We start from the raw sequence: 23,566 nt of genomic DNA on the forward strand, positions 1-23,566 counted from the left end.
CCTCTGCCCCTCCCCTTCTTGTTCTCTTGCTCTCTCTCTCAATTCAGTAAAGGGGCGCCTGGGTGGCTCAGTCGTTAAGCATCTGCCTTCAGCTCGGGTCACGATCCCAGGGTCTTGGGATCGAGCCCCGCGTCGGGCTCCCTGCTCTGCGGGAAGCCTGCTTCTCCCTCTCACACTCCCCCTACTTGTATTTCTTGCTCGCTCTCTCTCTCTGTCAAATAAATAAATAAAATCTTTAAAAAAAAATTCAGTAAAATCTTTTAAGAAAATTTTTTTAATAAATGTCAAGAAATCCTAAAGACTTCCAAAGATTGCATGGGCATGGATGGAACTGGAGGGGATTATGCTAAGTGAAATAAGTCAAGCAGAGAAAGACAATTATCAGATGGTTTCACTCATATGTGGAACACAAGGAATAGTGCGGAGGACCACAGCGGAAGGGAGGGAAAACTGAATGGGAAGAAATCAGAGAAGGAGACAAACCATGAGAGACTCTGGACCCCAGGAACCAAAGTGAGGGTTACAGAAGGGAGGGGGGTGGGGGGATGGGGTAAATGGGTGATAGGTATTAAGGAGGACACGTGTGGTGATGAGCACTGGGTGTTATACACAGCTAATGAATCGGTGAACACTACATCAAAAACTAATGATGTACTATATGCTAACTAAACATAAAAACACCTTTCAAAGAAAAAAACTGAATTCCTACAAAGATACATAAATCACACAAAGGTGGAATTAGATTTTTCATCAGCGACATAGATGCTAGAAGACAATGGAGCACTGGCTTCCAAGTTATAAGGAAAATGATTTTGAAACATATCCAGCCAAATCAGCTTTCAAGGAGGAATGCAAAAGAAATTTTCACACATGAAAGAACTCAATGTTTACTACTCAAAAACCTTCTCTGAAATAATCAGTAAATGCATTCCAAAATAATTTAAAAAGCGTCCAAGAAGGTATGAGCGTTAAGAAACAATGATAAGCAAAGGAAGCAGCAATACATGTGACTTTCAAAAATTCAGCAATCTGGAACTAAAATACATGATTTCAACACAGGAAGCTGAGGGAAGAGAAAGGAGAGGGAAGTGAAGCAAACTGCAGTTCTGTCTTGCTGGGGGAAAGAAGATACAGATTCTGTTTAATTCTAAATAAGAAGAATAAAGTGACAGTTTAAACTCATCAAAATTCACAGGTAACTCCAGAAGAAAAAAAATGAACATATGACCTTCAAACAACTATGGAAAAAAAAAAAAATCAGTTCAAAAACAAACAAACAAACAAAAAATATATATATATATATGGCAAGTACAAAAGAAAAAAAATGATAGGAATGGGGCCGGTTAAGCGTCTGCCTTTGGCTCAGGTCATGATCTCTGGGTCCTGGGATTGGGCCCCGCATTGGGCTCCCAGCTCAGCATCCTCCCAGCTCAGCAGGGAGTCTGCTTCTCCCTCTGCCGCACCCCCCATGCTCTCTCTCAAATAAATAAAATCTTAAAAAAAATGAACACAAACATATCAGTAATCACAAATTGGTCACATTTCCCTTCTAAAGAGAAAATTCAATTATATGCTTATATAAAAAGATACATTTAAGATAACAAGTAGACTGATGGTAAATAAATGGCAAAACACCCACAACAGAGTCCCACCATGCTTTAAGATGAAAACAGCATTCAGTCAAAAGTGCTCATACCAAAATCTTAAGCACCTCACTGGAGACTGATATACCAGGTGACTTACATTTAGGAACCATGGTATAGTTAAAGTCAAACCTTATGTTTCAAGACCAGCACTGCATTTAACGCTCACATGAGATGTGCCCCTCCAAACAGCAATCTACCAAGGAAATAGGATTCACAACTCCCATCCTATACTCACTTGCAATTATATATTCACTGACCAATTTGTTGGTAGAATCACTGGCACCATTTATTGACTTACCTGAATTTGGGTAAGCAAAATGAATGCCTGAACAATGCTACTCCACTGTATTAAGCAAATGTTAAAAGAAAGTAAATACAATACAAGCACACTAAGTAGAATTCAAGCAAACAAAAAGCATTAAAAGAGAACAAAAAGAAATATGCACATAAAAGAAATAGAATTGACAGGATCCTAACAAATGCTTCAAAAATATTAACAAAGAGAAATTGATAAATCTACACAATAACTTGAGAATGACACAGAAATTTGTACACACACACACACACACACACACACACAAAATAAAGGTATACGGAGGATTTGACTATCAATAAGGTGGATCTATGAAACATAAATAACTTTGTATCAAAAAAACAAATATACTTTCCTTTCAAATACCCATAAACCATACAAAAAATTAACTGCACAAGCTTAAAGGACCTCAGCTTCCAAAGAACATTCACTTTACACAATACTTCAACATTATAAATTAATCCAACAAACACAAAGTAAATCTCTCCACCTGGGAACTTCTAAACCCACTTCTTTTAACTCTGAAATTAAAGAGGAAATCAAAACAAAATTTTTAAATGAATGACAATAAGAACAGTATGTATCAAAATCAATAGAATATACCCAAGGTGGTATCCAAAGGTAAACTTCTAGGCTTAAATGTTTATCAAATGGATTAAAAAAGGAAGAAACCTAAATAAAAGGGAATCTCACATAGAGTGAAATACTAGAAAAAGAATAAAACAGACCCAAAATAAGCAGAAGGGAATTATTTTTTAAGGAGTTATTCATTTATTTGAGAGAGCGAGAGCGCGTGCACATGAGTGGGAGGGGCAAAGGGAAAGGGAGAGAGAATCTCAAGCAGACTCCATGCTGAGCACAGAGCCAGACACAGGGCTTGATCTCATGACCCTGAGATCACGATCCGAGCTGAAAGCAGGAGTCAGACACTCAACCAACTGCACCACTCAAGCGCCCCAAGCAGAAGGGCATTATTAAAAATAAAAGCAAGATGTAAATGAAATTAGAAAATCATCATCATCATCATGAGCAAAGCCACAGTAGAGCTGATGAATAAAATCAAGCTCTGAAAAAGTCATTAAAACAGACAAATCTCTGTTAAGTATATCCAAGAAAAAGAAGATGCAACTTTTCCTTATGAGGGGAGGGGAGAGGAAGGGAGGGGAGGGAAGAGAAGAAAAAAGAAAAGAAAAGAAAAAAGAAAAGAACAAAGATAAAGGAGTATATAGCCATAGGGCACCTGGGTGGCTCAGTCAGTTAAGACACTCTTGATTTCAGCGTCATGAGACTGAGCCCCCTGTCAGGTTCCCCACTCAGCGGGGAGTCTGTTTCTCTCCCTGTCTCTTCCCCTCTCCCTCTGCCCCTGCCCCCTCCAGCCCCCTACGTCACAGCGCTCACTCGAGCCTCTTTCTCTCAAATAAGTAAATCTTTAAGCATATAACCAGAGACTGTGCAATACAATTTTGTACAAATAGACAATATACAATTTTAATGTTTAAAATGTTCACTACACAGAGGCACCCAAGTTAATCTAACAGTGTCAATGCAATTCTAAAGAGAAGAGCAGCCATTCCACCTGGGTCCCAGGGATAGTCCTGAACTTTTTTTTACACCTACAAAAGTTCCATTGTCAGTGGCAGGCCTAACCCAACCTGGCACAAGTCATGAAAAGTCTGTCCCTGGCATCTACAGGAAAAGTTTCTTCACTCAAGCACACAACAACGCAACAGCACTGGATATGATGGAAGCAAGGAGATTTGATTCCTACTTTCTTACCTGCAGCACCATTCTTTTAACCACCGCCACCAACCTCGAGTTAGCAGACACACAGCACTCTACCAACAAACATATCACATCAATAGTACTGGAATCTGAAGATGTGGACATATCTAAGACCAACAGAAGACTGGTCCTTAAATTAAGCTTTAAATTAAGCTTTACTCCCATTTCCTTAGATTAAAAAACCGAAACATTAATATATGGCTATTATATTTTAAATGATCATCTATTAACAGCCAAGCACTATATTAGGCACTTGACTATATAAGCTTATTTAATGCTTGCAATAACCATATAAGGCAACTACTATAATCATCCCACTTCTGATTAAGAAATGGAAGTGTAGGAGTGCCTGGGTGGCTCAGTCAGTGAAGCGACCAACTCTTGATTTCGGCTCAGGTCATGATCTCAGAGTCCTGGGACTGAGCCCCACGTCCAGCTCTGCACAGGGTGTGGAGCCTGCTTAAGATTCTCTCTCCCTCTGCCTCCCCTCACCCACCCCCTCAAAAAAACAAAACAACAATAAGGAGAAGAAAACATAAATGCAAAAGGGCCCAAGGGCCCAGTTAAGAAAAGGCAGAGGTGGGACTCAAATCCAGACTTCCTAAAACCTTCAACAAGCCTCTTTCCACAAGTATCTATACAAACCTAAGAGCACAGAACACATATTCTTGAGTTAACATGAAAATTAAAAAGCAGTTTAATAAAAATCATACTTTAAATAATCAGGAAGGGGACACCTGGGTGGCTCAGATGGTTGGACGTCCTTCGGCTCGGGTCATGATCTCGGGTCCTGGGATTGAGCCCTGCTTCGGGCTCCCTGCTCAGCAGGGATATGTCCACATCTTCAGATTCCAGTACTATTGATGTGATATGTTTGTTGGTAGAGTGCTGTGCTTCTCCCTCTCCCTCTCCCTCTCTCCCCTGCTCATGCTCTCTCTCTCTGTCTCACATGAATAAAAATAAAAAATAATCAGGAAGATCAACAATATATAAAGAAAAATAAGGAGTCTTAAGCAAAGCTCAGTTCATATGCTTATTACAGCCTTTAACGGCTTCAGGATTTTTCTGTGTACTACTCATCAAATCATTTACATATCCAAGAACTGAGAAACACTGAGAAGCATGGGAGGTCCATTAGACACATATTCTCTGATAATGGCTGAGAGAATTGTGTCGGGCCATAGAATTCTGTTATTTCTAAACATTCAGCCTGTTCAAAGGGGTTTAGATTCCTATCACTGACTGCAAGACTGCCCCAGATACCATAATATAATGAATACTGGAATAAGCTTTCAATCCTTGTTCAAAACACTGTGCTGCTTGGAAAAGTCATGGAAAAACGAACTTTTGCTATACCATCAGTCTTCGTAGCTCACCAACAGAACAGCTATTTATCACTCCTAATTTGTGATTCATTCCACTAATCTTCACAAATATTTTAGTCGGTTTACAACCCTTAGCCTATTTCCTGATATTAAGGCCTCAAGGTACTCAGTCTAGACAATTCATACTTGACTTAGGACACATTTCTAGAAAGAACTTAAACTCTCCCTCACAGGTTATTTATGTAAAACCATCTGCAGCACCATGTCTGTCTCATAATGAGTCTCAACAATTGAAATGCTTTCCAATAGGAAATAAATGGTTTATGAAAGTGTGCTCAATTTTCCAACATTACGAACTATGTCTTTACCAGACCACATCTGGTTAAGAATTGCAAACCCAAACCTCTAGGCTGGTCTACGCAGCAATCCTCGGCCTCACCTTAAAAGAGGTACTTTAATAGTTTTAACTTGGGGACTAAGTTAAAGGCTGCCTAACAGGCAGCCTTCCCTAATTCCTATAAAATATCATGTATTATCAAACCAGCAGACTCAATAATAAATTCTATATTCAGGAAATATAAACACATGAAACCTAGTAAACTACTAAAAACTAAAGATGGCTCCCACTTTTAGAAAGCAAACTTTAAGCCATTATTTAGAAAAGGGGTTTTCACATGCTAGTCAATCTTGCTGACATAAACTGAGAAACAACACAATAAACTGAGAAAGAACAGTGCCTGAAGTTAAAGATACCCCAAAGATATGAACTTGAAAAATGCTCACTAGGTTATAAATTTAAGCCCAATGCACATCACTGGTCTTTTAAATGACCATTCAAAATAACTATTCTTTTCTGCCTGATAAAGGTCCTCTCTTAACAGCCTACAAGTCTATTGTATTCCTTCTCTCTCCTTTTAACATGTGTTTAAGCAAAAGATTTTTAATAGCATACATCAATTCTTGCTTAGGGTACCCCCTAGATAAAAAGAGGGCAGGGATGCCAACAGTGAACAATCATATTACCTAAATGCATGATTCACATATATAGCCCCTAAAATAACATACTGTACCATTTTACACAGCTACATAATTGGACTATTTTTAGGCCCTGCTTAATGCTTCACATTTGTTATACAACCAAAACGAAGGGCCATATTTACTTTGATTTCATTTAGATTTAAAGTTGATAAAGAGGTTAAAAGGCATCCTCTCCCATTCTCTCAAAAGTAGGCTACAAAGCAACAGAAATCTTTTTTCCTGAGCTCCTAACAGGCAGCCTTCCCTAATTCCCCAGCTGAAGATGAAACACTGCACATAATGAAGGACAGTCTCCCAGGGCCCCAGCACCAATTCCATCCTGCCAATACTGATGCTCCCCAAAAGCCAAGGAAAAGCAATCCATTTGCCAGGCTAGTATTGTCAAGCTATAAACAAAAGCTTTATTTTCTAGATCAATGGCGGTTTAAGGATACTCCATGACTGGTATGAGTCCAAAAGCAGCATGTCCCAAGGACTTCCCTGGTGTGTTACACCATGCTTGAGAGTCACCTTCAAAGATCCAGCTCCTATCCCCACCCATAGGGCACTGTCATCCCAGGTTCCCACACCTCCTACACATCTGCTGTACATCTGGGACCCTTGATTAAAATACATGTTCTCTTATTACATGCCTGTATACATCTGTCAAAACTGTGTATTTTGCTGTATGTAACTATGCCTCAATGAAATTTTAAAAATTAAACATATGCATTTCTTAGACCCTTCTGCTGACCTGAAGGGTTTTTTTAAGCTTCTGAGTGATTCCATGTGAGAACCACTGCTCTGGGTTACACTGCACATACATTCCCCCTCAAAAATGGGGAAAGTCAAGAACACTGAGTCTGAAGTCAGACATTTAGAATCAAAAGACAGCTCCATTATTAACTCACTATACACCCTTGGACAAAGGACAAATTTCACTGACATTGTTTCCCCATCTGGAAACTGGGGATTTAAAAAGAAAAAAAAAAAAACCTACCACACAGGATAGTTGTGAGACTTAAGTGATATGTTTATAAAATATGTGGCACAATGTCCAACACAAAGAAGCAAGCACTATATAACCATCATTAGCATCTTTGTTTCCATCAATTTAAATCAATCTTTAGGGGCGCCTGGGTGGCTCAGTCGTTAAGCATCTGCCTTCGGCTCAGGTCATGACCCCAGGCTCCTGGGATCGAGCCCGGCATCGGGCTCCCTGCTCCGCGGGAAGCCTGCTTCTCCCTCTCCCACTCCCCCTGCTTGTGTTCCCTCTCTCGCTTTGTCTCTCTGTCAAATAAATAAATAAAATATTTTTTAAAAAATAAATCAATCTTTACTTGGTATTTCTCTCAGTCCTGTGAGACATACTCCACCTAATTTAAAACTTCTGAAGAACTTCCTTAAACACAGACATGCCCAGCCTCATCCCTAATGCCTGTGTAAGTCTGAGATGAGAACAGGCTTGAGAATCACACTGCTCTAGGGAACATGTGTAGCAGAACAGGACTATAATCAGGGCCACAAGAATTCCTAAAATAAACTGAGTAGCTCCTTCTTGTTTCAAATGATGACTAGTCTCCTCCCTTTAGACAAGTAGTATAAGGACATCAGAATGAGGCTTGCTAACCTCAAAAGAAAGGTGGCACCACCCTAAACCCAACCTCCCCAATATAGATAAATACAGAGATTTAGTCTTCATTGAATTCTCTCAAAGTTAAAGCCATTCTTGAAGGGTTCAGCAATCAACAGGCTGCCTCTCCATCGAAACGTTGCACCCCTGGATAGTAAAAGAAAAAACAAATGGAAGAAAGAACAATACCTTGTTTCTTTGGCAGGTCTCATTACCTGAGATGGCTTTTCATGATTTATCAGAGAAAGCAGTAAAGGGGACCATGACAAGCATCAAACATAAAAACAAAAAATAAGCCCTACGACATGAATGTCTTCGGTCCTTAAAAGACATCTCCAAACCACCTTACATACCACCCCTACCCCCCATTACAGTTTAAACCAGAGTTTTCCAGAGCTGTGTCTCTGAGCCACCTGTACCTAAATGATATAAGCAGTTTTAAAATGCAACCCTCTCCAGATTCTGATTCAAAAAAATAAAGAGTTGACCCCAGGAATCTGCATTTTTAATTCCCAAGGTCATTTTTATGCTCAAAATTTGTAAGTACTTCCACATTAGCTAGAAATTTTCACCTCAATTAAGCCTTAAACACAAAGATGGAAATTATGCTTGGACTTAGAGCAATGAAGACAAGCTAACCGAATATAAACAATTCAATAAAGCACAGTGGTTAAGAGAATGTATGAAGCTGGACTTCCTGAATTTACATTTCTATTCCACCACTCCCAAGCCATTTTACACAAGGCAAATATGCCCCAGTTTTCTCACCTGTAAAACAGAATACTACCACCTACCTCAAAGTTAAGAGTACTAATAAGTTATTAAAGCTCTCAGAAGAATGTCTAAAAATTTTAAGAAGAGTGCCTGACCCCTGCAAACACCCAAAATACAATACTTATTTAGAATCCTTATGGCCAATGGCCAAAAACGGTTGGCTACATGGCTGGGGTTCTTATTTGCTGAATCCTTGGAATTTACATCCATCTCTAACAATGTAGTACAAAACCATTAAGGAACGAATATTGTGCACTGCTTAAAAATTAGATGCTTCTCAGATAAAACATAAACCAGGTAACTGGCTCTAGAAATGGTATAGGTTGAGAGCAGTTAATCTGTTTTTCAAATTTCTTTCAAGAAGATAGAAAAAGACAAAATAACTGAGACTCCCAAACTTTTCATAGTGGAAAGAGGGCTACATTAACATTTAATCATCCAAATCACAGAAAATAGAGGTAAAGCAACCAGGTGGGTGGGCTAAGGTACAAGACTATCCAATAAAGACCTCACACTCATCCTGCCACTTTCCCTTATTCTCATAATCTGCATTTAGAACAAGCTGACTTCCTGCAAGAGAAATCTGGCAACGACAAGGAAAAAAATATCTAACCGTATGTAAAATGTCACTATATGATAAAGCTCATATTAGAGTATTAAGACACTGGATACTTTCAACAGTAGCAATGGCTGCCAGACAGAGGACCTGAACTGAAGACCTGTAAAGGGGGGAAATAATCTGTACTAGGTCACAACGCAGAAAAAGAAAGCTGATAATAAAATGGAGAAACCGATTCTCCGAAAAGAGCATGTGCAACTGCTAAGGCGAGATTCCCTCAAAAGAAAAAGCCTCCATGCCCAAAATGCTAGTCCTCAATCTATCAGCAAACAGATGCAAAGAAAACAGAGGAAATATCTCGGTGAGAGATGACCCGAATTCTCACGGGAAGAAAGGCAGAATCCAGTTTTAGGCCTGCAGCAACTCAAGGGCCAGTCAACCATTTTCCAGGAAGCCCGAAATCTCCAAATTAAAGGGATTTAACGTCTTGGACAGCTCTCTGGAAACCCACGGAAGACACACACTGGTGATTCAAAGGATTTAGGGGGAGGGGAGGCGGTGGGAAAGAGTCAAAAGAAGCCCCCTCGAGGATAAAATCACCTGACTCGTGGGCAAAGAATACCCAAGGAGCTGAAAAGAGGGAGAAAGGGTTCTGGGTAAAGACCCTCCACTCCCACAACCGGAAAGCGCGGACCACTGCGCGCGAGGGCTACGCGGGGGCCGAACCCCGATCCCCCGAGCTTGGACCCGAGGCCTCCAGTCGGCTGTCAGCCCATGCACCAACCTGGGACCACCGTGCGGGGGCACTGTCCCCGCGCGGGCGCGCGGGAAAAACGGCGGCCGGGCCGGATGGGGGCAGGGCGAGCCGCGAGGACAACCCGCCGGGCACTTACGCTGCCGCTTCTTCCTAAGGCTTTCGACGCGCTGGCGGGAGGCCGAGGGGGCGCCGCTGTAGGAGCCGGGCCGGCTTCGTCTGACGCCCTCAGCCGAAGCCGAAGCCGAGGCCCCGACGGGGGGCTCCGACGCGCTGCTCGCCCGGCACCGCAGCAGCTCCCGCCGCCGCCCATCAGGCCCTTCGGGCGCCGGCTCCCCCGCCGACGAGGCGGAGGCGTCGGACGCTCTGCCGTGGCGTTCCATGGGCACGCCGAGCCGGCCCGCTCCCATCCGCAGCAGCCACCGCTGCCGCCCGAGCCAGCCCCCCAGCGCCGGACCCCTTGTCGCCTCCTCCGCGGCAGTCCAGCCCAAGCAGAGGCGCACCCTCCGCCGGCCGCCTCTTCCGTTGCGCCAATGCGCAGCAAGCCAATCCAAATAGGCTGGGGGCGGCCCGAAGGCCTCGCGTCCAATCGTCTCTCTCACTCGAGGCGGATCGACCGCGCCTCCGTCCAATGAAAGGCTCCCAGGACGGAGCGGGGCGGAGAGTGGCGGGGGAGGGGATCCGGGCTTAGCCGCGGAGAAGGCGGTGTTGCTGGGGGGAGAGTGATGGCGGCACCGCCCAATGGACGTGTGGGTGGAGGGGCCCGAGCACCCGTCCGCACAGGTGGACAGGTCCTCTCCCCAGGCCCAGCGTCCCGCCACACTACTGCGTCCGGCCTTTCCCGGCCCGCACGCTCCTCCAGCCCAGCACTGTGCCCCCCCCCAGCGTCTGACCGCCAGTCTTTGGCAAAGAGAAGGGCTTGAACCGCGGCTGACCTTAGCCTTTGTCCCTTGGCCTCGTTCCGCCGCTGCCGTCGAGGCCGCCAGCCCCTCCGCGCTGCATTTTTTACCACCACTCAGTCCCCCAGCACTGCCACGGGCGTGTTTGGGCTAAGCCCCCTCCATTCCGCCTGCGTTGGAGAAATGTTCCCGGTACCAGAAGGAATGAAAGGACTGGGGCTGGTCTCCATGGCAACTGGAAGAAAGAGGTGGGTTATAAATCCTTCGCCACCCTCCTGTGCTGAAGGAGGGGGTGTGGGAGCCGGGGAGTAGGGTTGGCTTTTTGAAGGACAGTCTGGACTCCTTTTCTGTGCGGCGCACTGGGGGGACATAGAAGGATTTGGTGGCTGCCTTGGAGCCTGTGTTGTTAGGGTCTGTGCGTGCGCGTGTGCGCGCGTTAATCTTCTTCCCTTTGGGCGTGGGGGGGTGGGGTGCAGACAACATAGTCACTTCCAGCCCTGAGATACTGACCACTCACACCTACCAAAGGCCCTTCCAACCACCCTTCTCCAAAGGTTACCCCAGCCTGAAATGATCCTGCCTTTTTCGGTACCCTCAAGGCACTCCCTCACTCCATCAAGTTTAACCCCAAGTTGCTTGCTAATTACTCGTAAGTGCCTCCCCCAGGACACTGTAATGCCCCTTGGGTGATAGCCCTCATTTTCTTCACCTTTCCCGTAATGAGTGCTATTCCTGAACAAGAAAGATGAGCTTCTCTCTTGCTTGTTGAACAAAATTATTCTCACTCCAACCTAGCTCCCCTCACTGTAGGAATAACTCTGGAAACCCTATACCCAAATTCTGGAAATTCCAGCTCCTGCAAGAAGCCACCCAGATGGATCCTACAAGAACCAAGAACACCTGTAGCTAGTCTTCTAAATCTCAGCACCCAGTGTGGCCCATCTTTCTTTCTACCCCCCACCAGTCTGGTCCTCCTTGACCTGAGGGAGCTTTCATTCAAGTCTGTGAGTTCTGCTAGATCATCCGGAAAAATCAAAAATCATCATCCTCATCATCCAAGACTGCCAAGGTGAACCCCAATAGCAAAACAACACCTGAAATACGTGTGTAGTTTGTTTGTTTGTTTGTTTACAGTGTACAGAGTGCCTTTACATGTCATTTAATCTTCCCAGCAACACTGGGATGTTGAGGCAACTTAACCAGAGGCTCACAGCTTAAAAAAATGATAGAGCCTGGATTCCTGAGAAGTTCAGCCACTCTCTGCCTTACAGTAACCAAAAGGCACAGATTCAGTAAAATTCCAATAAGTTACTAGAAGGCTTTTTGTCCTCTTAAATAAGTATATGTGTCTTCACTCCCTTGTGTGAACTTACTGACAGTTTGTGGCTATCTTTAAAGTTTATCCAAAAATAACAGATGAAGCATACACTAATGGCAATTAGGCAAGATGTTTATAATCCTAAATGAAAAATGCAAATAAACTGAGCAAAAGAAACCAGACATGAAAAAATACATACCGTATGATTTATATGAAGGTCAACATTTTTTTTAAAGATTTTATTTATTTATTTGACAAAGAGAGACACAGCGAGAGAGGGAACACAAGCAGGGGGAGTGGGAGAGGGAGAAGCAGGCTTCCCGCTAAGCAGGGAGCCTGATGCAGGGCTCAATCCCAGGACGCTGGGATCATGACCTGAGCCAAAGGCAGACGCTTAACGACTGAGCCACCCAGGCACCCCTGAAGGTCAACATTAATAAATGTTTTTAGAAGTCAGGATGATAGTGTTTTGTGGGGGAAGGGGAAGAGAGTCAGGATGACAGGGCAACAGATGGACTTCTGTAGGGCTGGGAGTGTTCAGTTTCTCTGGTCTGGGTGGTGGCTACATGGGTATGTTCACTTTACAATATGTCATCAAGATGTTCACTTGTTTTGGGGTGCCTGGGTGGCTTAGTCGTTGAGCATCTGCCTTCGGCTCAGGTCATGATCCCAGGGTCCTGGGATCTAGCCCCGCATCGGGCTCCCTGCTCAGCGGGAAGCCTGCTTCTCCCTCTCCCACTCCTCCTGCTTGTGTTCCCTCTCTCGCTGTGTCTCTCTCTGTCAAATAAATAAATTAAATCTTAAAAAAAAAAAGTTCACTTGTTTTGTGCTCTTTTCTGTATGTGTGTTTTACTTAAATAAAACATTTATTTTAAAAAAAAAGAAATTGGGGGCGCCTGGGTGGCTCAGTCGTTGGGCGTCTGCCTTGGGCTCAGGTCATGATCCCAGGGTCCTGGGATCGAGCCCCGCATCGGGCTCCCTGCTCAGCGGGAAGCCTGCTTCTCCCTCTCCCACTCCTCCTGCTTGTGTTCCCTCTCTCGCTGTGTCTCTCTCTGTCAAATAAATAAATAAAAATCTTTAAAAATAAAAAATAAAAAATAAATTAAAAAAAAGAAATTGAAGATTTGTCCTGGAGTAAGGTTTTTTGTTTTTTGTTTTTTGTTTTTTGTTTTTTGTTTTTTGTTTTTCCAAAAAGTCAAATGAAAGTAGCAATTAAGAGGTTTCCTTTCTCTCTGGTTATTATAACTTTACAGGGAGAGTATCATTAAGTGTTGTTGTTTTTTTTTATCACTTCTCTCAGTTATTTACCCTTAGGGAAAAACCAGTTTTCTGGTATACACACCAGAATAAGAAGCACAGAGGTCATGGTAAGCCTAATGTTTTGGAGGAACTAATCAAATTCTAAAGTAATAATTTGCAAATCTAGAGCCATTTCAGTGACCAAACATCACACAGAATACACATCTACCATATTAGTTGCCTTTTGCTAGGTCAGAAATAACACCAAAACTTAGTGGCTGAGTAATAAATATTTATTATTTCAGTTTCTTTGGGTCAAGAATTTGGGAGTGATTTAGCTGGGTGGTTCTGGCTCAGGGTCTTTCATGAAGTTGCAGTCATTTGAGGGCATATGGGCTGGAGGATCCATTTCCAAGATGGCTTATTCACATGACTGGCAAGCTGGTACTAGGTTTTGGCAGAAGGCCTCGGCTCCCACAACATGGGTGGGCCTCTTCATTGGGCTTTAGTGTCCTCACAACATGACAGCTGGCTTCTCCCAAAGCTAGTGATTCAAGGAAAAACATGCAGAAGTCGCAATATCTTTTAAGATCTAGCCTGGAAAGTCATACTCCCATCATCTCTGCAACATCCTATTGCAGTATCCAATTTCCTATTATTACACAGATCAGCCTTCTTCAAAGTGGGTTGATATTACCCAAGGACGTGAATACCAGGAAGGAGAGAGTCATTGGAGGCCATGTTAGGGCCTACAGTCTGCCCTCTGGCCCCCAGAGGATGTGAGAAGATTCACTTCCTCATCACTTAACTACTTTCTAACAGCCAGGGGACAGACCTTCTCTGAGTTTCTACTGAGTTTTCTAGCAGCTAAAGTAGAGCATCACTAGGGAGTAAAAACTTAAAAGTATGTCACAAGAGTACCAAGCCACAGAGGTTTATAGACCAACTTCTTTCTCCTTTCACTGGGCTGTATTGATGCCAGGGACATGAGAAGCATAGAATCAGTCCCCTTTCAAGCACAAGGTCTTTTTTCCAGAATATAATGGTGTGGAGAATTAGGAGAAACCTTGCCTATTATCTCTCCCAAAGGACAAAGATATGAAAACCGTGACATTATTAAGCCCCTAGACATTCTTCCAAGGCCTGGCCCCTGGCCCAGAATCCACTACTAAAGAGGTACAAAGATGTGTGTTATATGTGCATGTGCACATTCACACACACACACACAGTATAGTTACCATGTGGCATTCTGGTGGTCTCACCAGCGCTCACAGGCCATATGAAAGTGTTGCCTGCTTTCAGACATAAGGCTCAACTTGTCCCAGGAGAATAGAGACAGAAAATCCAAGATGAAATATAATGAGTTTAGAGCAACTCGGAGTTTCCCAGACATGGAAGATCCTATCCCTTTCCAAGTATTGAAAGGGTTGAAAATTTTTCTGTCTTCAAGTTCCTGGTCCATCTTATCTTTAACTAAATATCCCTGATTTGGATACTATTACCAGATAACAACTAATGGCTTAGTGCTGTGCTCAAATAAGTTTGGGAAATATAAGGTAAACTTAAGTGCATCTTCTTACAGCTTTTATTTTTTTTTACTCTTTTTTTTTTTTTTTTTTAAAGATTTTTTTTTTTTTTTTTTTTTTTTATTTGAGAGAGAGAGAATGAGAGAGAGCAAGCACATGAGAGGGGGAGGGTCAGAGGGAGAAGCAGACTCCCTGCCGAGCAGGGAGCCCGATGCGGGACTCGATCCAGGGACTCCAGGATCATGACCTGAGCCGAAGGCAGTCGCTTAACCAACTGAGCCACCCAGGCGCCCTTACAGCTTTTAATATGCCGAAGGGCAATATGAATCTCCGAGAGGAGGCTGAGGTATGTATATCTATCTTCCAAATGTAATTGACCATGGAATCCTTTTTTCATGGAATTTTTTCCTTAGACACACTTTGGGAAATTCATCTCTGGATATAAAAATCACTTGCACATCTGTTATATTAAAGGCAATGAAGATCTAGTCCTTTGCATTTTGAAAGCCTGATGGCTTTTTTATTTTTAGAGAGGGGGAGGGGCAGAGGGATAGAGATAATCTTAAGCAGGCTCTACGCCCAGCGCGGAGCCCAACGCGGGGCTCCATCTCACAACCCTGAGATCGTGACCTGAGCCAAAATCAAAAGTTGGACACTTAACCAACTGAGCCACCCAGGTGCTCCAGCTTGATGGCTATTATTATCTTCGTCCCCAAATAAACCTACAGTAGTCGTCCCCCTCCCTTATCTGAAGCTTCACTTTCCCAGGCTTCAGTTACCCGTGGTCAACCACTGTCTTGTAGTAGATGATCCTTCTTCTAAAATACTGTCAGAAGGTCACTAGTAGCCAATGGCTCATTACAACACCTATGTCGTTCCCCTCACTCCATCTCATCACGGTATCTTATTATCTCACATCATCACAAGAAGAAGGGTGAGCACAGTCCAGTAAGAGACCACATTGATATAACTTTTCTTACAATAGACTATTATAATTGTTCTATTTTGTCATTGTGGCTAATCTCTTACTGTGCCTAAATTATAAATTAAACTTCATCATAGATGTGTCTTGACAGGAAAAACATGTATATATACGGTTTGGTATTATCTGTGGTTGCGGCACCTACTGGGGGATCTTGGAACGTATCCCTTGCAGATAAGGGGGAACTATCTTTGTAAAAGCATCTGCTTTCTGAAAACAAGTTTGTCCTCTTTCCTCTTAAACAGCTTCCCTTTCCTCAGTTCTCTTAATGGCACTGCCATTTCTGTTCCTCTGGGCAACATGATTCTTCCCTCTCATGTGCACTTTCCTTGAGTCCAGCACTGTTCAATAGAAATATAATGCAAACCACATGGGTAGTTTAAATTTTCTAGTAGCCACATCTTTAAAAGTAAAAAGTGAAATTAATTTTATTAGTATATTTAACCCAATATATCCAAAACACTATTATTTCAACATGTGACACTAGTAACATTAAGAGTGGTCAATAGGGGCGCCTCACTGGCTCAGTCTGAAAAGCACGCAACTCTTGATCTCTGGGTTGTGAGCTTGAGCCCCAAATTGGGTATAGAGATTACTAAAAATAAATTAATAAACTTGGGCGCCTGGGTGGCTCAGTTGGTTAAGCAACTGCCTTCGGCTCAGGTCATGATCCTGGAGTCCCGGGATCGAATCCCGCATCGGGCTCCCTGCTCGGCAGGGAATCTGCTTCTCCCTCTGACCCTCCTCCCTCTCATGCTCTCTGTCTCTCATTCTCTCTCTCTCAAATAAATAAATAAAATCTTTAAAAAAAAATAAATAAATAAAAATAAAAAAAAAATAAATTAATAAACTTAAAAAAAAAAGTGATCAATAGTCACAAGTGTCTAATGGCTATCAAACTAGACCCAAAAAGCCCTCTCAGCACCTTATTTCACTTGCCTCCTAAATGTTTGTTCTGCCTCTGGTTTTACTTTCCAAGCTCACTGCTCCCAGATTAATCTTACTAAACCACCATTCTGGTATAATCTCTCCTCTGTTTAAAACGTCTTGGTGAGGGGTGCCTGGGTGGCTAGGTCCCTTGAGCGTCTGACTCTTGATCTCAGGGTCACGAGTTTGTTCCCCACCTTGGGCTCCATGCTGGGCATGGAGCCTACTTAAAAAGGGAAGGAAGGAAGGAAGGAAGGAAGGAAGGAAGGAAGGAAGGAAGAGAAAGCAAGCAAGAAAAGGGTTTCAATGGCTTCTTGGCCTACAGAAAAACATCCATAACACTTAACATCCAAGGAGCCCCACATTTAGCATCTTTCCACTTTTCCTCATTACTTCCCATACTCTTGCATAGTATGTTCCAGCAAAAGGTATCTCCCAGTTCTCCAGACAGACTTGACTCTTACCCAGATGTAAACCTCATCCTTATCTCTACATGAAATTCCTTCCCAGCACATATCTGCTTAATCAAGATTCAACCCAACTTCCATGGTTTAGCCCGAAAGATACCTCCTCCTTAAAGTCCTTACAGATTACCACAGTTAGCTATGAACCTTCTAATCTTTTATAGTATGTCACTCTTAATGACATGTATCACATACTTCCTTGCCTTAACATTCTTGGTGTACGTGTTTTATAATCTCAACTAGATTATGAGAGCTATTAGAATAAAAGTTTGCATCTTCATATCGCCCACAGTGCCTGTCACAGAGTAATACACACAGAGATACACACAACGTGTTAACAAATGATTACAGTGGCAATAACAACTTTGGGATCCTTTAAAATACTACCGTCTTTGCAGTAGATAATGTTTCATACCTGCCACCTCACAACCATTCCCTCTTCTCCCAGAAGTCCCCCTACCCACCTGTAGGTTAGGCCCCAACAGCCATGTTTGCATGCATAACCCCACCACCTTAGAACAGGGACTCACTTCTCAAAGTGTGATGCCGCATCCTCAATGCAGGCAAAGGAACAGAGAAAGCTGATTTGCAGAGAGACCCAAGAATGAACAGATGCACAGAGCAAAACAGAAAAGAGTGCTTTTCCAGTTCTCCCAGTCCTGCCCACTTCCATCCTTTCCTGGGCTGATTACTTTCCTGTCTTTGGGTCCCTTCCTGTAACATTAAAATATTTTAAAATATTTCTTATGTCTCACTCCTTTTCTTCTTAATCTAGCTTACATTGTTTTCTCTTACTCGGAACCAGAGTCTTAAAACAATAATGATGGAAACCAGGCCGTCATTTTGAAGGCTACTTATTCGGTCCTCTCCCATGATCCAATATCCTGAATGATAACTTTCCTACCATGAGGGCAAGCCCATTTCTCAAGGATCCTCAGATTTCAGGCAGCTGAAGAGACAAATGCACAAGAGAAAAATTGTCTCCCTTATTTTGGCAGATGGAGGCTATCGCAGAATTTATTGTCCTGTCCTTAAAGAATCCCTGTTGCTGGTCAAATTCGCCGAAAGAGAACACCAATGTACATTATCACTAAGTTTTTTGGTTTTTTTAAACATTTTTTTTAAGATTTTATTTATTTTTTGACAGAGAGAGAGACAGCGAGAGAGGGAACACAAGCAGGGGGAGTGGAAGAGGGAGAGGGAGAAGCAGGCTTCCCGCGGAGCAGGGAGCCCGATGCGGGGCTCGATCCCAGGACCCCGGGATCATGACCCGAGCTGAAGGCAGACGCTTAACGACTGAGCCACCCAGGCGCCCCTATCACTAAGTTTTTAATATTTCCCAGGTGATCCCAATGTGCAGTCAATGCTCAGAACAAGTTTTCTAGGCTGGTCTTGCTTTGGCATAAGTAGTAGTTTGTAAGAAACGCAGAATCTCAGACCCACTTTATCTGCAATTTTAGCAAAAGTCCCAGGGGATTCATATATGTATTAAAGTCTGGGAAGCACTAATTTAGGATACAGGCTTTGGAGTCAGCCAGACCTTGGTCCTAATCCTACCAGCACCAGCTGAGTGATTTTGGGCAAGCTGCTTAACCTTGCTAAACCTCAGCTGAATAAACAATGACAGGTCCACACAATGGAACACTATGCAGCCATCAAAAGGAATTTGTAATATCTTTAGATACTATAGGCTGCTTCCCACAGTATTTTAACTGAAAAAAAAAAATAAATATATATTGTTGATGTTAATGGAAAGATAAATGCTTTGAGGAAAAGTTAAATAAAATAATATATGTAATAGCAGTTAGAATTGTTTCTGGTGGGGTGGCTCAGTCGGTTAACTGTCTGACTCTTGATCTCAGCTCAGGTCTTGTTCTCAGGGTCGTGAGTTTGGACTCCATGCTCCATGCTGAGAGAGAGAATCACAGGGAGCTTAAGATTCTCTCTCTCCCTTTTCCTCTGCTCCCCTTTCCCCGCGCTCGTTCGCTCTCTCTAAAAAAATAAATAAAACCTTTTTTAAAAAACCTCAAGTATTATGAACCTCACATTATTTAACTTTCTCTGATCATCAATCTTGCTTTTACAATTGTGTCGAATTTGTTTTCCAAACAAAGTCAACATATTGCATTTCATTGCTTCGTCTCTTAAATCTTTTTTAGCCTACATGTTTCCCTCCATTTATTTTCCTTGCAATTTATTTATTGAAGAAACCAGGTTGTTTGCTCTGAAGAATTTCCACATTCCAGATTTTGATGACTGCATCCTTGTAATTTAAAGTCTTGATTAGATTCAGGTTTGCTTTATTTAAAATAATTCATCATAGGTGGTGCTATTTACTTCTTATTCATCTCATCAGAACAGGAAAACCCTAGTTCATAACATTAACTACTTATTTGCATTATTATCTCTTTTTGAGATGTTAAGATTGGTCATTTGGTTCAGGGATCATCAGACTGGTCCATCCATTATAAAGTTCTACATCAGCTTTTTACCTAATGGATTCAGCAACTATTAGTGACATTGCCTAATGGTGATACACCCATTATTTTATTAGGAGCTGCAAAATTGTGGTATTCTAATTCTTTTATCTCTTCTGCACTTAATTAACTGGAATTCTTTTATAAAGAACCTTCACCCATCAGCTCTTTGGTATCCTGAAGTACAACTTGTATAGAAAAGGCAAGATTGTGGGGTGCCTGGGTGGCTAGGTCAGTTAGGCGTCTGCCTTGGGCTCAGGTCATGATTCTGGAGTCCTGGGATTGAGCCCCACGTCAGGCTCCCTGCTCAGCGGGGAATCTGCTTCTCCTCCTGCCCCTCACCCCGCTCGTGTTCTCTCTCTCTCTCTCACTCTCTCTCTCTACAGAGGGAGCACGTGGGGGGACGGGGCAGGGGAAGAGGTAGAGAGAGTCCCAAGCAGACTCCGCACTGAGTGCAGAGCCCAGTTCAGGCCTCGATCCCACAACCCCAAGACCACGACTGAGCTGAAACTAAGACTTTCAACCAACTGTGCCACCCAGGCACCCCTGATTCTTTTTTTTTTTTTTTAAGATTTTACTTTTAAGTAATCTCTACACCCAACGTAGGGCTCAAACCCACAACCTCAAGATCAAGAGTTGCTTTGGGAGGGGGGCGCCTGGGTGGCTCAGTCATTAAGCGTCTGCCTTCTGCTCAGGTTGTGGTCCCAGGGTCCTGGGATTGAGCCCCGCATTGGGCTCCCTGCTCAGCAGGAAGCCTGCTTCTCCCTCTCCCACTCCCCCTGCTTGTGTTCCTGCTCTCGCTGTCTCTCTCTCTGTCAAATAAATAAATAAAATCTTAAAAAAAAAAAAAGTTGCATGGAGTGCCTGGGTAGCTCAGTCAGTTGAGCGCCCCCCGACTCTTGGTTTTTGGCTCAGGTCATGATCTCAGGGTAGTAAGATCAAGCCCCACTTCGGGCTCCAGGCTGGGTGTAGAGCCTGCTTGAGATTCTTTCTCTCCCTCTCCTTCTGCCCCTACTCTCTCTCTCTCTCTCAAATAAATAAACAAATCTTTTTAAAAAAAAAGAAGATTGAGAGTTGCACACTCTACTGACTGAGCCAGCCAGGAGCCCTGTTTTGTTTTTGTTTTTGTTTTTAAGGCAGGATTGATTTTTTTCTCTTTATTGACCAGTTTTCAGAATGAATTGGTTTTCTAGTATCTTCTAGATGTGACTCATGAATTAGTTTCTTTTTAGTATTACTATGAACTCATTCATTTTAAAACATATTTGATGAATTTCAATCCATTGGAGTCACTCTTCTTTTTGACGTTCAAATTGTGCCACATTTGGTCAAAGGAAGTCCTTCAGACTGACTCTATAATCATTTAAGCATGACTCTGATAGTCTTAGCTTCCTTGTTCTCTGGTATGACAAGAGGTTCCAACCTCAACTCTGTAAATTTCCTGTTTTACAGGAGTAATTGTTCCTATCAGTAGGAAATAATGTTTAGAGGCCACAATTTGGACACCAGAAGTGCATATTGCTATTGGGTTGTTCAGTTTCTAGGCCCTTCTGGCAGATAGATCTAGAAAATATATTTTTAAAGAGAAAAATATATCATACATTTATACTAATATTTTTCCATTCATTTTTAAGGTTGTAGAGTTTTTACTTAATTCCTTTGGCTTTATAGTTCTCTTTTATCTTGCCCTAAAAATCTAAGTTCTTAACAACATTCACTACTTATTTGCTTTATCATTAGAGATAATAGTTTCAGAATAAAAATACCAATATTACTACCAACAAGATGATCACTAAATACTGTTTAAGATTTCTTTGCCGGGGCACCTGGGTGGCTCAGTCGTTAAGCGTCTGCCTTCAGCTCAGGTCATGATCCCAGGGTCCTGGGATCGAGCCCCGCATTGGGCTCCCTGCTCAGCAGGAAAGCCTGCTTCTCCCTCTCCCACTCCCCCTGCTTGTGTTCCCTCTCTCGCTATGTCTCTCTCTCTGTCAAATACATAAATAAAATCTTAAAAAAAAAATAAAAGTCTTCAGGAGTTTGCAGAACGTAAACTCCATTGATCAATCTTAAAAAAAAAAAAAGATTTCTTTGCAGTTCTTTTTGTCCTAAGGATATATTGCACTAGAGATGAAAAATCAAATTATTGTGCTTTAAAGTTGAAATAATTCCTCTCTGTGTGATTCAGGCATCAATTCAATACACAATTGAGTTCTTTTTGCCCCATTTTGTTTCAATTTTTAGAGATATAAAAACTCTTTTTTAAGTTTTATTTATTTAAGTAATCTTTCCACCCAACATGGGGCTCAAACTCACAACCCCAAGATCAAGAGTCGCATGCTTGGGCGCCTGGGTGGCTCAGTCATTAAGCGTCTGCCTTCGGCTCAGGTCATGATCCCAGGGTCCTGGGATCGAGTCCCACATCGGGCTCCCTGCTCGACGGGAAGCCTGCTTCTCCCTCTCCCACTCCCCCTGCTGTGTTCCTGCTCTCGCTGTCTCTCTCTCTGTCAAATAAATAAATAAAATCTTAAAAAAAAAAAAAAAAGAGTCGCATGCTCTTCCAACTGAGCCAGCCAGGTGCCCCGAGATATAAAAAATCTTAAATTTAACTTTGTTATATAATTATGTAAAACAGTAACATGGTTCCAAAGTCAAATCTACAAAAGAAGGTACATCCAGAAAAGTCTAGCTTCTGTCCTTGAACCCTCCTTTCTGTTCCTGCCCTTTCTTTATAGGTAACCATTTTTGCGATTAGTTTTTGGTTTACCCTTTCATGAAAATAGACAAGAGATTCCAGTCCGAATTCTTTTTGTTTTAGTAGTACTCATAGCTAAGATTTATTACAGGGAAAGGATGAAAACCAAAATCCGCAAAGGGAAAGCTATGTGGGGCAAAGTCCAGAGGAAACCACGCCCAAGCTTTTAAAGTCCTCTCCCAGTAGAGTCACATGGGATACCAAGCCTCATCTCCTAACTAAAAGCTTTGTTTTTTTCTTAAATAAAAGATTATACATTTTCCACCTTTTCTTTCTTTTTTTTAAAAGATTTTATTTATTTATTAGAGAGAGAGAGAGCACAAGCAGGGGGGAGAGGGAGAAGCAGGCTCCCCGATAAGCAGGGAGCCCAACATGGGGCTTGATCCCAGGACCCTGATATCATGACCTGAGCCGAAGGCAGATGCTTAACCCACTGAGCTACCCTCCAGTCTTTTGCTACTTACAAAGTGTGCCATAATGATTAGCCTTGTACATACATCTTTGTTTATTTTTGCCAGTGTATCTTTGCCTTAGATTTCTAGAAATGGGATTGCTGGGACAAAGAATTCATATATATGTCCTGTTGCAGGTCGGAGCCACCTTCCCCTTCTAGAGCAGAAAACTTCTACAGTGATACTCCCAATGGTCCCCATGTCCTGGTAAATTGCCCTGCGAGTACAATTTACAAAAGTGATGGGTATTACTTCCAAGGTTAACATGAAAGACTGTAACTTCTGTTCTGCTCTCACTCTCTCTAGCTCTTTTCTCCTGCTTGCTCTAATGAAGCAAGCTATTATGTTGGGAGCTGCTTTATGGAGAGGTCCACGTGGCAAGCAATGGAGGGCAACCTCTGGCCAGCCAACAGGAAGTAAAGCTCTCAGAGCAACAATTCAGAGAGGAACTGTATCCTGAAACAACCACAAGAGTAGTTTGGAGGTGAATCCTCCTCTCCAGGTTGAGCCATGAGATGGCTGCTGCCCCAGCCAACACTTTGATGGCAGCCTCATGAGAGACCCTGAGCCAAAGGACCCAGCGAGCCTACCTGAAATCCTAACCCACAGAAACCATGAGATACTAAATGTGTTGTTTTAAGCTGTTAAGTTTTGGCATAATTTCTCTTATGCAACATTCGTTAGCAGATTACACCTCCACTAGAATTGTGTTATACTCTTTTTTTTT

At 42.7% G+C, this 23,566-nt stretch overlaps 1 protein-coding gene and 1 long non-coding RNA gene across 5 annotated transcripts in view; one reads left to right on the forward strand and one right to left on the reverse strand.

The window, feature by feature from the left end:
• PANK2 (pantothenate kinase 2) overlaps positions 1–10,871 on the reverse strand; it is a 27,536-nt gene extending 16,665 nt beyond the window's left edge. Inside the window, exon 1 of one of the 2 annotated variants that reach the window (XM_036093412.2) lies at positions 10,739–10,871. Coding sequence is in view for 1 of the 2 variants with exons in the window: in XM_078056988.1 (XP_077913114.1) it covers positions 9,943–10,213 (271 nt within the window). In the remaining variant the exon portion in view is untranslated. Of the gene's footprint in view, positions 1–9,942; positions 10,318–10,738 lie in introns of those variants that run through there. The other variant, XM_078056988.1, reaches the window with a different exon arrangement.
• On the forward strand, positions 10,479–23,560 carry LOC144379263 (uncharacterized). Of its 3 annotated transcripts, none has more exons than XR_013441966.1 (4): positions 10,479–10,950; positions 11,513–11,771; positions 22,977–23,058; positions 23,146–23,560. It is a non-coding gene; the product is annotated as an uncharacterized LOC144379263 (long non-coding RNA). The 3 variants fall into 3 exon arrangements; XR_013441967.1 differs by having other exon boundaries at positions 22,977–23,046; XR_013441965.1 differs by lacking the exon at positions 11,513–11,771.
• The last annotated feature ends 6 nt before the right edge of the window (positions 23,561–23,566 follow it).

Source organism: Halichoerus grypus, chromosome 10 (genome assembly GCF_964656455.1).
Source record: "Halichoerus grypus chromosome 10, mHalGry1.hap1.1, whole genome shotgun sequence".
Taxonomy (NCBI): Eukaryota; Metazoa; Chordata; class Mammalia; order Carnivora; family Phocidae; genus Halichoerus; species Halichoerus grypus.